Raw genomic sequence first — 14,900 nt, forward strand, 5'->3', positions numbered from 1 at the left:
GATGTGGCTATAATAATATTTATTGTTATATCTTGAGTAAATACGTATTGTGTTTTACAAATTAAAATGAGTAAATTGGGTTTTGTACAACAACCATCCAATTGTCCTTAAAGGCTTTCAATCTGAAATATATAATTGTTTGAAAAAGATACTATATTTGATCATGGGGCATGCCAAATTGGAAAAGGTTATATTTATTTTTTAACAAAGAAAATAAATTTGGAATCGTAAAGAAAAGAAAAGAAAAATCGGAATCACCGTTATATTCTCTATAGATAAACATATAAATTGCCTTGGGAAATAATATATATGAAAAATAATTAATATTTATATTTACCTTTTTTGGGAGCCGTAAATTAATCCTCCGGCTCCAAACGACCGTAAATTTTTTTACTTGTTATTAATAATTAATTCTTTTATTTATTTTGCTCAATTTTGTATGAATTACTGACCTGACAACTGGAAACTCATTTAGGGACTTGCGTGTGTATATTCATTTATTTTTGAAATCCATTAATAGACTAAACATAACATCAACAGTTGTGTATATTAGCAATAGTTATTATGTTACTTCATTCACAAATAAATGTAATTATTTGTTTGTCATTATTAAATACATATTTGTCATATCAATAAATAAATATTTATGCATATGTTTGAAGAATCTCTTAAGTGTTTGCAAACAATTATAGTCATAGTTAACACAAATGATAGTTGTATATAATAGCATAGATGACAATTATTGTACATTATTGTAGGTATGTATATATGTTTGTCTGTACATATATACTATATCTATATATATATATATATGTATATATGTGTGTGTGTTTAAAGCGTGTGTATGTGTGTGTGTGTGTTTGTGTATTTGTCTTTCATTAAAGTCCTTTAGCTTTTCCACTTCAATATATTTAGTTACATATGTATAACTATTTATATGCATACATCATTCATATACAATTTTTGCACAAAGTAACGCGAAATATATAATTGATTTGATTTGATTTAGTTTGAAGACATTTAAAAGTAAATTTAATAAAATATTTCATATCTGGGTAAATACGTTTAATAACGATATTTCAACTGTATTTTGTTTTCTTTTTTTCAATTTTTTTGTTTTGGTTTGGTTGTGTTTAAATTTAAATTGAGCTTCTAATTGAAATAGTTAATACTTAACGATCTTGTCAACAATTAAGGATTAGTTCTTTGCATATGTTATGTTAATTGATGTATGACATATTATCTATGTATGCATGGGCTTTCTTGCATATCAATCAAACGTCGATTCGAAACTCGGATTGCTCTATTTACTGGTAACACATTAAACAATTAACAATTTTTACGTTTGCCAATATGCGTTTAGTATATGTAGGTAGAGTATAAGTATGTACGCATGTATGCATGTCTTTATGTATGGTATACATATGTATATATTTTTGTAGCTGGCTAATTTCATTGAGTGGGGAAGAACATTGTACTTGAGAAATGCCCGTAGAAGCATTTTATATAACTATGTATATGTAGATATATGTATATGTATATTGTTTTTGTTTTAAATAGGAGAAGGTATGTATGTATGCATATGTTTGTGGGAGTTTACAATAGGCGATTGTTCGTACATTTATTGTTTTGGTTAAACTTTAGTTCGCTTTATCTTTGCAAATAGTTTCAAGGAAGTTTTTTATCATTTTTTTAAGTATTTGTTTTGAGGATTTTAGTTACTCGTATTTCATATCGGCGCCATCAACAAATCTAGACAACTTAGCGCTCATCGTGTCGTTAATGTTTGTAAACATATGTATGTATATTAATTAGTACATATACTCTATGTAGTATATACTATATCCATATATATACTGTTTGTTTCTTTATGTGTATGTAACTACATATATGTATGTATGTATGTTTTGAGCGCGTCCATTTAATATAGCAGTGCGTTGCTCACTATGTAAGTTCGTTTTGTATCTTTATGCTATATAAATATATATATATATATATATATATATGTATATGTGTGTGTATGCATATGTAAATTGTATGTGTATTGTGTATGTGTGTCTTTTACTTTGCTTGCAGCTAAATTATCATACTGATTCAGTGTCATATCATGTCTACCATTACCAGGGATTAATACGACTGCCACTGCTTATGTGTATGCTAATAATCCTACCAAAGCATAAACCTAAGTATTTAACCAGCACCTAAACATGGTCTGGTAACTAGCAAATCGTTTTGTAATAGTTTTTTCGTAAAATACTTTCGAAATCAAAACAATATATTATAATGAAATATAAAAATATTTAACAATATTATTAATGTATTTCGGCTGAATGTATTATGGCTGAATACCATTAAATGCACCACCGCTAAACAGCGCTCAAGAGCGAAATTTTGTATTTTAAACTTTAAAAGATGTATATAATTTACTAATAAAAATGTAAACAAAAATAAGCTTTTAAATTATATTATTTTCGATTTATTTCTATAAGTAAAAGGAAAAGAGAAACAAAATAATTATTTTAATACAAATCTTTTTTTATTCTTATACTTTAAAACTAAATTAAATTGAATTTAGAAATATATAAATAAACATACAAAATGATAACAATACTTTAACATAAATAAAATCTTTAAAATCGTATAAAATATAGGAATCTTGTTCTTTTGCAAATCATTTTTTTTTTTTTCTCAACACTGTTCGCTGTTGAGCGGTGGTTTTTAGTTTTAAGTTTTTAGTTTTAAATTATATATTTGTATTCGAGTTGAGTACGAAATTTAACAATTTGTACACAGAAGGCTAAAATATATTATTATCTCTTTATTGAGTGCGTTGTTTGGTTAACTATTATACAATTTTTGATTTTTGTATATATTTTTAGATGTTGCTTGTTTATAATTTGTTTTGTTTTTCTCCCGCTGATATATTTTCACTAAACCAAAAATGAAAAGTTACAAATAATATTAATACGAATGTTTCCTATATTGGTAAAAATCCCACAAATGTGTATAAATATGCGCGTGTACGTAATTTGCACCAAAAATTGACTATAAATTTACATTATTAGAATTATAAATTTTGTATACATATAGAATTCATATATTTACAGTAAAAAATTGACGCCATTAATTGCTATGAAGTTGAATATTTTTCAAATGTCAAATACATGTATTTGTTTATATTTTTATGTGTTTACTATTGGCATTATTTCTATTATAATTATTATTATTATTATTATTTTTAACATTGTGGTCGTATGTGTCGAAACTCAGGACGTTTTTTCATCAATATTGTAAATTTACGCGTAAAAAATATGTTTTATTTTCGTTTGTGTTAATGCTTTAAAAAATATCTACATAAATATAAGTTCGTCTTATTCATCTATCTTCATTTCAGATGTATGCGTAAAAGTATAACAAACCGAGTAGAAACAGATAAAAACAATTGCAAAAGCGCTGGTAGAGAATGCTCGACTAGGAAATGCCCTATACAAAGTTAAAATGACGGAATATCATCAAGTAGTTTCTTAAACGTTTTTCTAAAGTGCAACGAGTCTGTTGAGATTACAATTCAATCGTACTGGAAGTACAGACGCCCTACAACAAACCCATTAAAATTCGTTGACATTTTTGTGGCTTATCATAACGTAGATTTAGGACTCGTTTTTTGAGCTAAGCAGCAGCAGCAGCCAAAAAATAGTTTCAAGAGAAATTCAAAAGTTAACAAATTCTAAAAAACTTACGAACCAAACAACATTTTCATTTTGTAATAATAACTTAAAAATCGATGCCTAGTTCTTAACATTTTTTGTTTTTCTTCTAATCCTTGTTTGAGTGGCTATTCCATTTGAAATTTTGCGTTGTTCCTTTTCTATTACTTAGTTGTTGTTCCATTAAACCGTGGCAACAAATATCATTTGCTGTTTTTGCATTTTACTTGTACTAAATATTATACAATTCTCCCTATCTACAGTGCTATATGCATATAATTCTTGTATATGGAGTTTGGTTTTTTTTTTTCTTTTCTTTTCTTTTTTTGTTTGCCTAAATAAATATGCATCTTTGTAATATATGTATATCGTAGATATAATTCTTATTTTTCTTTTTCATTTTGGTGCATGTAAAAATCCATGTAAAACGCACGTTTGAGTAATATTTACTTGAAATACATATGTATGTATATATAATTTTCTTACTGGGACACCTTGCTCTTTACTATAGTTATGATTATTGGATTGATGGCTTTGTATATACCAGTTGTATATATATGTATGTATGTATATATTTATATATAGGTATGTCTTTGTATATGGTACTCGTAATTGGTGCTGGTGATGCGAGTCTAAGTGCGTCTGCTATTTATGGAAAGATGATCGTATGGCAATCAGTTGTTTAGTACGTGCCTGCAAAGGGAGAGGAGTGTGAGCATTCAAATTAATCGTGTTATTCGATGTGCGACTTACTGGGACACTCTGGTGGGTTCATGTAACCAAAGACGTTCATCTCATAGAGCGACGCCAGCGTTATGAAAAATAGGTACCAGAGCATGAGTATTATGCCCAGACGCTTGTCCAACTTCCAGCCATTCAAATGCGTTGAGAGTATCAAGAAGACAACGGTGGAGAAGAGCGAGAGTGTGGAATAGGCCAGACCTACAAGTAAGAGTACTCAGTGCATTAACATCAACAAGCTACGCCAGCTAAAGTTGGCTACAAAACAGCTAAAGGCACATGCCAGGCATTCCACAAAACACACGACGATTTCAAGCACTAACACAGAGAGAGAACGGGAGAGAGGTGGGGAGAGATAGGCGCTATCATACATACCCTTGGATATAACATTGACGTGCGAGCCGGGTTTGATAATGGCCGTTTGTATGAACCATGGAAGACCTAAGCACACTAGTATATCAAAGACATTCGAGCCAATCGCATTCGAAACGGCCATGTCGCCGTAGCCCTCTTTGATAACGGCTATTGAGCTTAGGGCATCAGGCACAGAAACGCCAGCAGCTACGAACGTCAGACCCATCACTGTGTCTGGTATGGCCAGCGTGGATCCAATCACTGTTATCATCCAGACCATGAAGTACGAGTAAAACGAGATCCAAATCATCGACAGCAGAAACGTGAACGGATACCAGTTGCGATACTGCGGCTGTCGGCAATCCGGCATGGTCTTCTTGCACAGATAATGTATGGGGTAGACCACATACCAGGCAATCAGGGCTGGCTGGCCGCCCTCTGTGGGTCGCACCAATGGATCGGGGCGTGGCTCGCGTTGCTTGTCCGTCGACTTGTAGTAGTCAACTCCGGCCGGATTGGCTGCCACTTGAGGTTTGGCCGATGTGGCTGCTGCCTCGCCTGTGACCACAGACTCCGGTTGATCGGCATTGTAGGCCAGATTCTCTTGACCTTGGCCCTGCGTAAACTGACTCATGCCCCAATCGTCCACCGGCGGCTGACTCGGCTTTGCACTGATGGTCATGGCCTGCGGTTGACTCTGACTCTCGTCGCCCCAAGCTGCATTCGGATCCCAGCTGGCATTGGGATCGTTGTAGCTCTGATAGTCGCCCTGGGTCGATGGCTGCGGCTGCTGCTGCTGAGCACTTGTCTCGGCCTCCTTTGGCTGCCCGCCCTGTGTATAGGAACTTTCCGGCACATTCTTATAGGTGACCAATGCCGATTGCTCCTCCTTGCTAGGCAGCTTAAAGGGCAAATTCAGGCTCAAGGCCCAGCGCTCCAGTTCCGTATTGAAATGCAAGGCAATGCAGTAGCCCACATAACACAGTAGCATAAAAACAGATTCGAACTGTAAAATATCAAGATTTGAGCATATAAGTATATGTATATGTATGTATATGAATATTTCCCCCTATGATCATTAAGTATTATGTTGTATAATATGAATATGTAATATATTATATACATATATAATCAAATTATTATACATTCAATATATTATACAATATTGTATGATTTGTTATCGCTTTAACGTGCCCGATGGGCGAACTATATACAGTCGACTCGAGGGACTCTTAACACATTACGAATTATCGAATGTTTAAAATATTAAATCGTTCGAAATTTTTAAAAGAAAATCAATAAACCTTCGAATTATCAATTATCAAGGGATTGCATTTAACTGCTGATATTTTACATATTCAGAACGTATGCTCAAACTAATTCTTTCTTTGATACGGGTTTGCTTCGATGTTTGCTGATATTCTATATATTCGAAACACCATTCTGAGTGCATGTAATTCGAAATATAAAGAGATTCTGTAGGAGGCTCGTGGTAGCTTTGAATTAATGAGAGGTCCGAAATATCGCAGGTTTTAAATAACGAGAGTCGACTGTATATTGAAAATCTATCTGTGGGGAGAATATCATGTTATTCCTGCAGAACTTGTTGATTCTAATTTGTAAAATGTTGAAAATGTAAATATTTCGTTCATTAAATATATTATATTCCTAGCCCATAATTTAATACCAGCCTATTATAATCTGTTTTGATAAAAAAAAAAACATATGTATATTAAAAAAAATAAATGAAAATAAAAAATTAAGTTAAATTTAAAAGAAGGTAAACTATAATGCAATTTTACTTTTCTCCAGACAGACTTGCATATATAGACAGCAAATCGAATGTAATTAATTATATATAATCAAGATCTGACTGTTACATACATTTCATACGTCTAGTATACTATTTCTTCATGCTTCACGCTTTTACCACATCATATATATACTTACGCAAGAGATGACATCATTAAAGATTATTATCAGCATGACCAATATGGACACGCAGTAGAAGAAGCAATCGCGGACGAGCGGCCACCAGTTCAGCTGGCAAACGGTGCCAGAGCAGAGGGCACAAACCGAAATGACAAACATGATGTTGAACACCGCCGAGCCAATGACACCGCTGATGCCGATGTCGTCCTTGGCGAAGAACACGCCAATGACAACGGTGGCCAGCTCTGGAGCTGAGCTGCCGGCGGCCATAAACGTGGCGCCCGCCACATCCGGTGACAGCTTAAGCTCTGCAACGACTCAGACTGATGAGGGACTTAAGGTGATATTTGCGTAGAGCTCACCCTCGCACAGCCGGTCCAGGCTGGCCACGAAGTACTCGTCGCACACAATGGCCAGGCCAAAGAAGGTATAGATGGCCACGATAATGTGTAGGATGAGTCCACCGTGCTGGCGGGCCCATTTGTTCATCAACGGTTGGGGAAACTGCTCAATGGCCGGCGGCGTGCAATTCTCCCGCTTTGCTCGCCAGGTGGGCACAGCGCCGTGTATGGGCGTGGCCATGGTTGTACCCGGCAATGGAGCATTCGTCTGTTAACAAGCAAAATGCGATTAAGTATTTCAACTTCATGGAATCATCCGCTCTGCTCACTTCGCTAGTCTGGAGAGGATTGGGCGAGGTAATCTCATTGTCAGTCTCAAAGTCAGCATCGGCCGCCTCGGGCAGGCTGCCCACGTCAAGTGGAATATCCGGAGTCTCCTTGTTCTCGCCTTTCGCCGAGTAGACGCTCACACAGTAGTAGATTAGGAATAATAATCCCATGTTCCACATGCGCGCGCGGCGGGAGCGATGGCGTACGATCTAAATGGAAAGTGTTAAACAAATGCATTAGATGTACATTCATCCAAATTGTTGTTGTTGTTGTTGTTGTTGCTTAGTACTGGAGGCAGCTTAGGCGCCCTACTAAGCACACAAATCGTGACATAGACAAAACTGCAGAGACAATGAAGCTTATGTGCTCCACATATGTAGATGTCTCAACGCCTGCAGGTGTTCTCTGAAATGGCTTAACGTAGGCACACGCACACACATACGCACATACAGAGAGAGAGTGAGAAAGAGAGAGAGAGACACATCGTACTGAAGGAAGACTAATGCATGTACTTAATGCTAGGTTAACAAGAGGTAAACACGCTATGCTGCCAACTACTCGACTATAAACTACCCTATCCTTGTCATTCCCTTCATCAATCATAAATTAATTGAGCAGGTAATAAATGATTATGTTTAGGTAAACATTTTTTCTTATAATAAATACATTAAAATAAGTATATAACTACATAAATACATTAAGTTATACATATGTACATACATAATTTAGCTAAATTGTATTATTTATATAAATATATGTATAAGAATACATATATAGTTTTGCATAATTATAACTAACTTGGAAAACATAATACGTTATTATTATTAAATTATTAATTATCAATTATTATTATTATTAACTATTAAAATATCAAAATATAGAATCGACTTCATTCAGCAAGAAATATGGAAAAAAAACAAGTTTCAGTCATTTCAAACTACTAAAACCTCGGCAAGAAATATTTAAGTATGTTAGTATTAATATGCACACAATAAAAGTTAATAAATATATGTTAAAACATGGGCTACAAAGGCAATTCAAATCCTTCTATATGTAAGATTTATTCACATAAAAAATAAAAGAATAAAAAAAGAAAAATGCATGTTACCAAAGATTTTAAAAAAATTATTTTATTGGCCAGCTAAATTTAATTAAAAAGGGCTTATATTATCTTAAATTCCTCTAAATTCAAAATATTTTCGTAATTTTAATATTTTATTATTCAAAAAAAAAAAACAAGTTGAACATATACTTAATGGTTTGGAATTTGTGTTATATTATATATAGTAAAATATTAAAATATTGTTAATAATATATATTATTAATTATAATACAAATAATAATATATTCCAAGAACTATATTATCATACTAATTTGATGATAGTAAAAGTTTAAAATATTGTTAATAATATATATATAAATAATATATATTGTTAATAATAATACAAATAATAATATATTCCAAGAACTTTAATATCATACTAATTTGAAAACCACCTCCAGAAATTATAATAATTTTTTAATGATACCAACTGAACATAGCTACCCAATCTTGAACACTTTGTTAGGGAAGGGCTTCCGTGACAGAATATCTGTATGTGAATATCTGTAAGTATGTCTGTATGTTTACCGTTTGGCTTGCGCTCGTGGCCAGCTTATGAGGTTTATTGCCACAACGTCTGCCTCAAGATAGTTTTGTTAAGGGCGTCAACTAACTTGAAATTTAATACATACTACGCCAGCGCTAGAGCTGGGCCCGGTCCATGCTGGGGTAAAGGCGAATGGAAAACAATAATAATAAGTGCAACGACTGCAGCCGGCTTTTGTGGCTAACATATTGGCTAGTTCTGTTCGCTGTCACGGAGTCCAATACAATACAATACGAGACCTCATAGCCATGGCTTATATCGCAGCTAGTTTTTAACTGGCATGAAATCCAATATCTAGCCCCAGCAGCTGTTGCATTTGTTGGCGAACGCAACAGCAAGTTCTGAATAAGTTTCAGCAGTTAGGCATGTGAATACTGACGGCTGTCTGGCAAATACTCAAATGCCAGCCCAACTTATCGATCACCAAGTGGAAAATGTAACTATAAATATAAATTTTAATTAAGGCAAAGACACAACTTCAGCTGCGCTAAGCTAGTATGCGGCCTGATTGTCACGCCAGCTACTTTAGACTTCGATTTGTTTACCCAGGCAATTAGGCGACCACATACATACTATATGCACATAAATCTATATGTATTTATAAATACATGTATATGTGTGTATGTGCGCACTTTCACAATCTGCGCGCCGATAAGCGACGAGTAAACAAAGCCAAAAGCAGACGCTGCTTAGAAATGGAGCATGGAGCATGGGGAAGACACTTTGCACTGCCAACAAATGCTGCATACTTTCAAGACATCACTCAACACACACACACACATATGTATATATATATATATATATTATATATGTATATTGCTATACTCGTATATATGACATCATGTGCTTTCCTTCAGACTCCCTTGACAAAATGCGCAAATCGTGACACAAACTACATAAGCGACAACAACAATAAATGTCATTGAATAAATTTGTGTAGTATTACAGCCATTTGTAAGCTATTGACAACCGATGTAGTTGTTGTTGTTGTTGTTATTGTTACTGCTGCTGCTGCTGCTGCTGGCCTGATAACAGCGCAAATTTGACGCAAATGGCAAAGGCACAGAGTGCGAGAGAGCAAATGAAAGTTTTCACCACAAACGAAAAGGCGAGCTCGAATTCAACCGCCGGGGTGAGAGTAGCGAAAGGAACAACGTTGCGTTGTTGGCGGCTCCATCAGCTCCGTCGGCTCGTCAGCTGCGGCGTCTGGCTGGCTGCTGGCTTACGAAGCCACCACACTACGAGTTACGGTGGCTGGGCGGCTCCACAGCTCCACAGGCAAAACATACAGCGCCTTGTGGGCCACTCGGTCATGCCGCACAATATCGATTTGCTGGCCGACCCGCTGACGTCGCCGTTGCCCCCGCGGCCCCCACAAGCGTTAACTCATACGCGCCGTTGGCTAAGGTTGCAAATGCTCTCGGTGTATGTGTGTGAGCGTGCGAGCTTGTTAGTTACAGCTACAGTTACAGTTATAGCTGGCGTGGATGCTGCTGCAACATCTTATAAAAATAAATGACACTGCTAACTAAATACTTATGCAGATGTGGATGTGTATGGGTATGTGAATGTGTGTGTGTGTGGATGTCTGTAAATGGTGGCAGGAATCCAGCATCCAGCAGGCTGGCTGCCATTGTGGTTGCCGTCGGCTGTTCGGGCTTACATCATATTTTTCTTAACGTCTCAAAACAATAGAGATGGCTGCCTACCCCGCCGACACTCTGGCTCGAAAGCAAAAGTGATGAAGGCTACTGGCCTGCGGTTGAACCAGAAACGTGAAAAGCGATAAACAATTGAAAGATGTGGCAAAAATGCGATTGACTTGGACTTGATATTGTAAACAATTTGCACAAGGCTTTTTGGTGTTTCCACACGCACACACATAAATATCCATGGAAAAGCGCACACATACACGTACACATGCGTAACACAAATTTCATAATCACTTCAATTCCATTTTGTAATTACCATTTTGAAGGTAGTTTTGTCGCTCAGTGTAAAACGTTCAGCAGTAAGTTGAATATATAGTCAGATTATGTGAAAATTCACTCTTAGTTAGTTATTAATAGCTTGCGGTGTGGGTGTTGCGGAAAACAGATACAGAAGAAAACCGTTGCATTGGAAAACATCCGACGATATTGGCAAAGACGACTTTTTGGCCCACACGCACTGCCAAACACCATCCAATCACATTAGTTATATTTCATAATTGCCTAGCTGGCATTTGGATTAACACGTTTATTTAAGAACCATTCATTCATATGAATTTATTTCGCTCGCGCACTGTAGAAAACTTTGGCGTGCGTGTGTGTGTGTGGCTTGGATGTCACGGAGTGTACTGTGTGTGTATGTGTATGAGTGGGTGGTGTATGTGATTCGAAACGCGCACGAACAAGCAAAGCTTTGCTTTCGCCTGGCGAGACGGTTAAACGCAAACTAACAGCAGCAGCAACGTCGCAAAGTCTGCACCAAAGTTTGGTACATCAGCTGCACTGAAAGAAACTAGTGAAACCTTTGAAAAATAACAAAAGTGCTTACAAGAAGAGCGTAAGTACAAAAGTGATGAAGAATAAAACAAATTTTTAGCTAAGTAAACTAATTTATATTAAAAAAAAAAATAATTAAAAATTAAATAAAACTACCTTATTTTAAATGTATTAATTTCTTATTTAATTTAATTAAAAAAAAAAAAAAAACATTTGAAAAAAATAAAAATTAAAATTATATTGTTCTTATATAGACTTTTTTATTAAGTTTTAAAATAAATTAAAGCTAACAACATTTATTTTTCCAGTGTAGGAAAAGTTTCGGCGGAAAATTCACCACAGCCGAGCGCCGCACAGACACGACTCACGCGTGCCAGGAAATGTGAAAGTCTTGCGCTCAGGAAGTTGATGAGTGTGCGTGCGCGCTTCTGGCCGTTGCAGCGCCATCTATGGGCAGCTTATGAAGTCACACGCGAAAGCTGATTGAAATTGATTTAACAGCATAGCATAACGTAGCACTGCACGTACGATTGTGCTGCTGCCGCTTACTTGAAGCCCTGACTTGAAAATTACATTGGAGACAAACAATGAGCCATGAGGCACATATAAATACATACATATAGACATGGATAAATCTATTTGTTTGATTATTATTTATATGCGCCCTCCCCCGGCCGCAACGTCAAGTGTCGTCGCCTGTGTTGCCTGTGCAAACAACAAACAAACGTTTGCGTTCGATGTCTCAGTTGGCGGAGTCGCTGCATTTGAAGTGCCGGCAAAGGACATCAATTGTCAGGATTTTGCCACATTATCCTTCACATTGCGGCCGACCAAACGAGCCGGCACCTCTGAAGTGCAACGTGACATTGCTACATGCATCCGTCTCAGATCTTGCCGCCTTGAGGCCATGCAAAAACAATGCAGGACACTTGGCGAGTATAAAAAATTGCTCACACAATGACGAATTTACCTGTTGACACCTTCCCAAATAGACAATTCGGCTAATTAATAATGGGAGCCGTGGTCCTCAACGCACTCACAGATCTGAAGCTGGCCTGCCATTCAATTGTAACAGGTTACAGTGTTATATGGCTCAATTACACAAAAAACACCAAAAAGAAAACTGGTAGCTCGAAAAGTGGAAGGTGCAAAATTTGAAGAAAATTCCAAGGAATCGCAGCGGCTGCATTGCTTTGAATTGACAGTCCAGTAAAGTGGAATTATGACTTTGATTCACCAATCAGCAAAGTAAATGAGCGGCTTAGCCGTCTATTGTGAATTTAATTCCATATAGTGGGACATGGGAAAAGTGGATTGGTATTATAAAGGAGTCCTAAATCAAAGCTGATTATCTTAAGCGAGTATCCAATTTATAAATCAGATTATATTATTTTATAGATTTATTCGCTTGTTTTTAATATAGCAATTCTAAAAGCACCTGTGATTAAGTTGATTTTCAAATTTAACCAACTATTTAATTGACTGACGAACTAACTAATTTAGATACTAATTAATATATATTCAATTCGATAAAATAAGATTTTATTTGAATATAAGTTTGCCTTAAAAAAATCTTTCTAAACATTCAATATATTTTATACTGCGTTTTATATTCATTTAAATGTATATAAATTTCCCTTAGCATAAGAGTATAGTATCCTCTTCTAATATATTATCAGGCAGCATGTCTAAATTATGGGTACACCCCTGCCAAATTGTATTTCTCAATGAATCCTTGAGCTCTGTTGGTGGCATCGCATCGCATCGCATGCTTCACGCACGCCACATCGTTAATGGGCAACTGAATTTCAAATTAGTTTATAAACTAAATACAAATATTGTAACTAAAATGCGTTAGCTAATCAATTTCATACGCTCAATTTGAGCGGCGACCGAGCGTCTGCGGCAGGACGAGCACCGGCCAGCCACCTTGGCGACCGCATTTAAGGACATGACGCTCAGGATTGTCAGAGCCACGTTGCCCGTTTGTCTGGGGCATACAAAGCGGGCCGGGCTAACAATAGAGCAGCTCGACTTCACTCTTGACGCAACTGCCCAAATTGGCTCGCTCATCATTATTTATATGCCACTTTCTATTGAATTGAATGGATGGCAGGACAAAGCGCTCGAAGGGAAGGTGTCGATTCCAAGGTGTCGGGACAGCCCAGCGACAGATACGGCTGCCTGGCGCAATTCAAGGCGAAGACGTGGCACAGTTTTCCCTGTCTTTTGGCCATTGTTTCATTGTTTGCTCTTTCGCTGGGTCGAGTGCCGAGTGGCTTGAGTGGCTTGGCCGTGGTTTATAGCCGCGGCGGCGATGGCTGCGGCGGCGAGGTAATCCTTTGTCTCAGGCGACTCAATAAAGAACTTATTGTGGACAAATTTCGACATTTTTCAAGCGATGTTTTCGGCTTGTCTCAGTGTGTATGTGAGTGTGTGCATGTGTGTGTGTGCATGTGTGTGTGTTGGTGTGTGCAGTTCCATTTCCAGCTTCAAAGGACATGCTTGACTTTTAACAGGAATCAATTTATTTTATGCGAAATAATCGTGTTGATGGCTGCGTGCTCGCCCCTTTTTTTCAGCCGCTTGACGTTTACGTTTTGGGCCTCTGGCTTTTGGGTTTATTCACACAGCAACCCCAGAGGGCCAACCCTCCGACGGTCCAATACCGCAACGAGGGCTGTGACTGGGTTTGGCCTGGTGGAGCGCCTATGTGAAGAAGGGTGGAAGTAATTTTAATTTATGATGTCAATTTATAGTAGTTTTTGCGGTTTCACAACATTTTACATAAGACCAGAGATACAGCCAAGTGTGATGCGATCGAGTGTCACTTCTGCGATACAGACATAAGCATATACGGACATATATAGATGTATATAGATCTCTAAATAAATTTATATAGAATTCTATGTACACATATATAGATCAAGTTTTTATCGTAGCACAATTGTATGATAGTCATCAATCAAAGAATTGGCATGAACCCATTATTGGAACTGCGTATTACTTCTTTTTTTTATTAAAAAAATCATTGATTTTTTGTGAAAATTCGAAGCGTATTATTGTTATAGAAAATAGCACGAGTGGAACATATTGGCGATCAATCAAGTCTATTGCGATTTCCCCCCGCAATATTTAGTGAACTCAACAATTGCAGTGCCCTTGGTGCCCGTGGGCAGAGAGATTGGCAAGGTTGCGGCATTGAGGCGGCATTGCGTGTACCTAACTCAGACACCTACTACAACGGCAGCAGCAGCTCTCCGATGCAGCTCATCATCATTCATGCCAGTTGACGATTCATGCATTCATTCATTCATCACACAGAGACACACAGAGCACACGCACACATTGAAACAGACA

At 36.7% G+C, this 14,900-nt stretch overlaps 1 protein-coding gene across 1 annotated transcript; it reads right to left on the reverse strand.

Annotated features, from left to right (window-relative positions):
- Positions 1-1,133: 1,133 nt before the first annotated feature.
- On the reverse strand, positions 1,134-11,508 carry LOC108659744 (putative sodium/potassium/calcium exchanger CG1090). Its single transcript, XM_018112800.3, has 7 exons — positions 11,023-11,508; positions 7,405-7,614; positions 7,097-7,343; positions 6,753-7,042; positions 4,824-5,808; positions 4,461-4,649; positions 1,134-4,400 (listed from the first exon to the last, which is right to left on the reverse strand). The coding sequence occupies exons 1-7, from the start codon at positions 11,023-11,025 to the stop codon at positions 4,390-4,392; spliced, it is 1,935 nt and encodes a 644-aa protein (XP_017968289.1). The 5' UTR covers positions 11,026-11,508; the 3' UTR covers positions 1,134-4,389.
- Between the last annotated feature and the right edge of the window lie 3,392 nt (positions 11,509-14,900).

The sequence above is a fragment of the Drosophila navojoa genome, chromosome 2 (genome assembly GCF_054131105.1).
Source record: "Drosophila navojoa isolate 15081-1374.11 chromosome 2, UAZ_NAV_1.0, whole genome shotgun sequence".
NCBI lineage: Eukaryota > Metazoa > Arthropoda > Insecta > Diptera > Drosophilidae > Drosophila > Drosophila navojoa.

Coding starts and splice junctions, on each gene's coding strand:
- LOC108659744 (XM_018112800.3), bottom strand. Junction 7,344..7,404: donor ATCCTCTCCAGACTAGCGAA/GTGAGCAGAGCG, acceptor GCTTGTTAACAG/ACGAATGCTCCATTGCCGGG. Junction 4,650..4,823: donor CGTCAATGTTATATCCAAGG/GTATGTATGATA, acceptor TCTTACTTGTAG/GTCTGGCCTATTCCACACTC.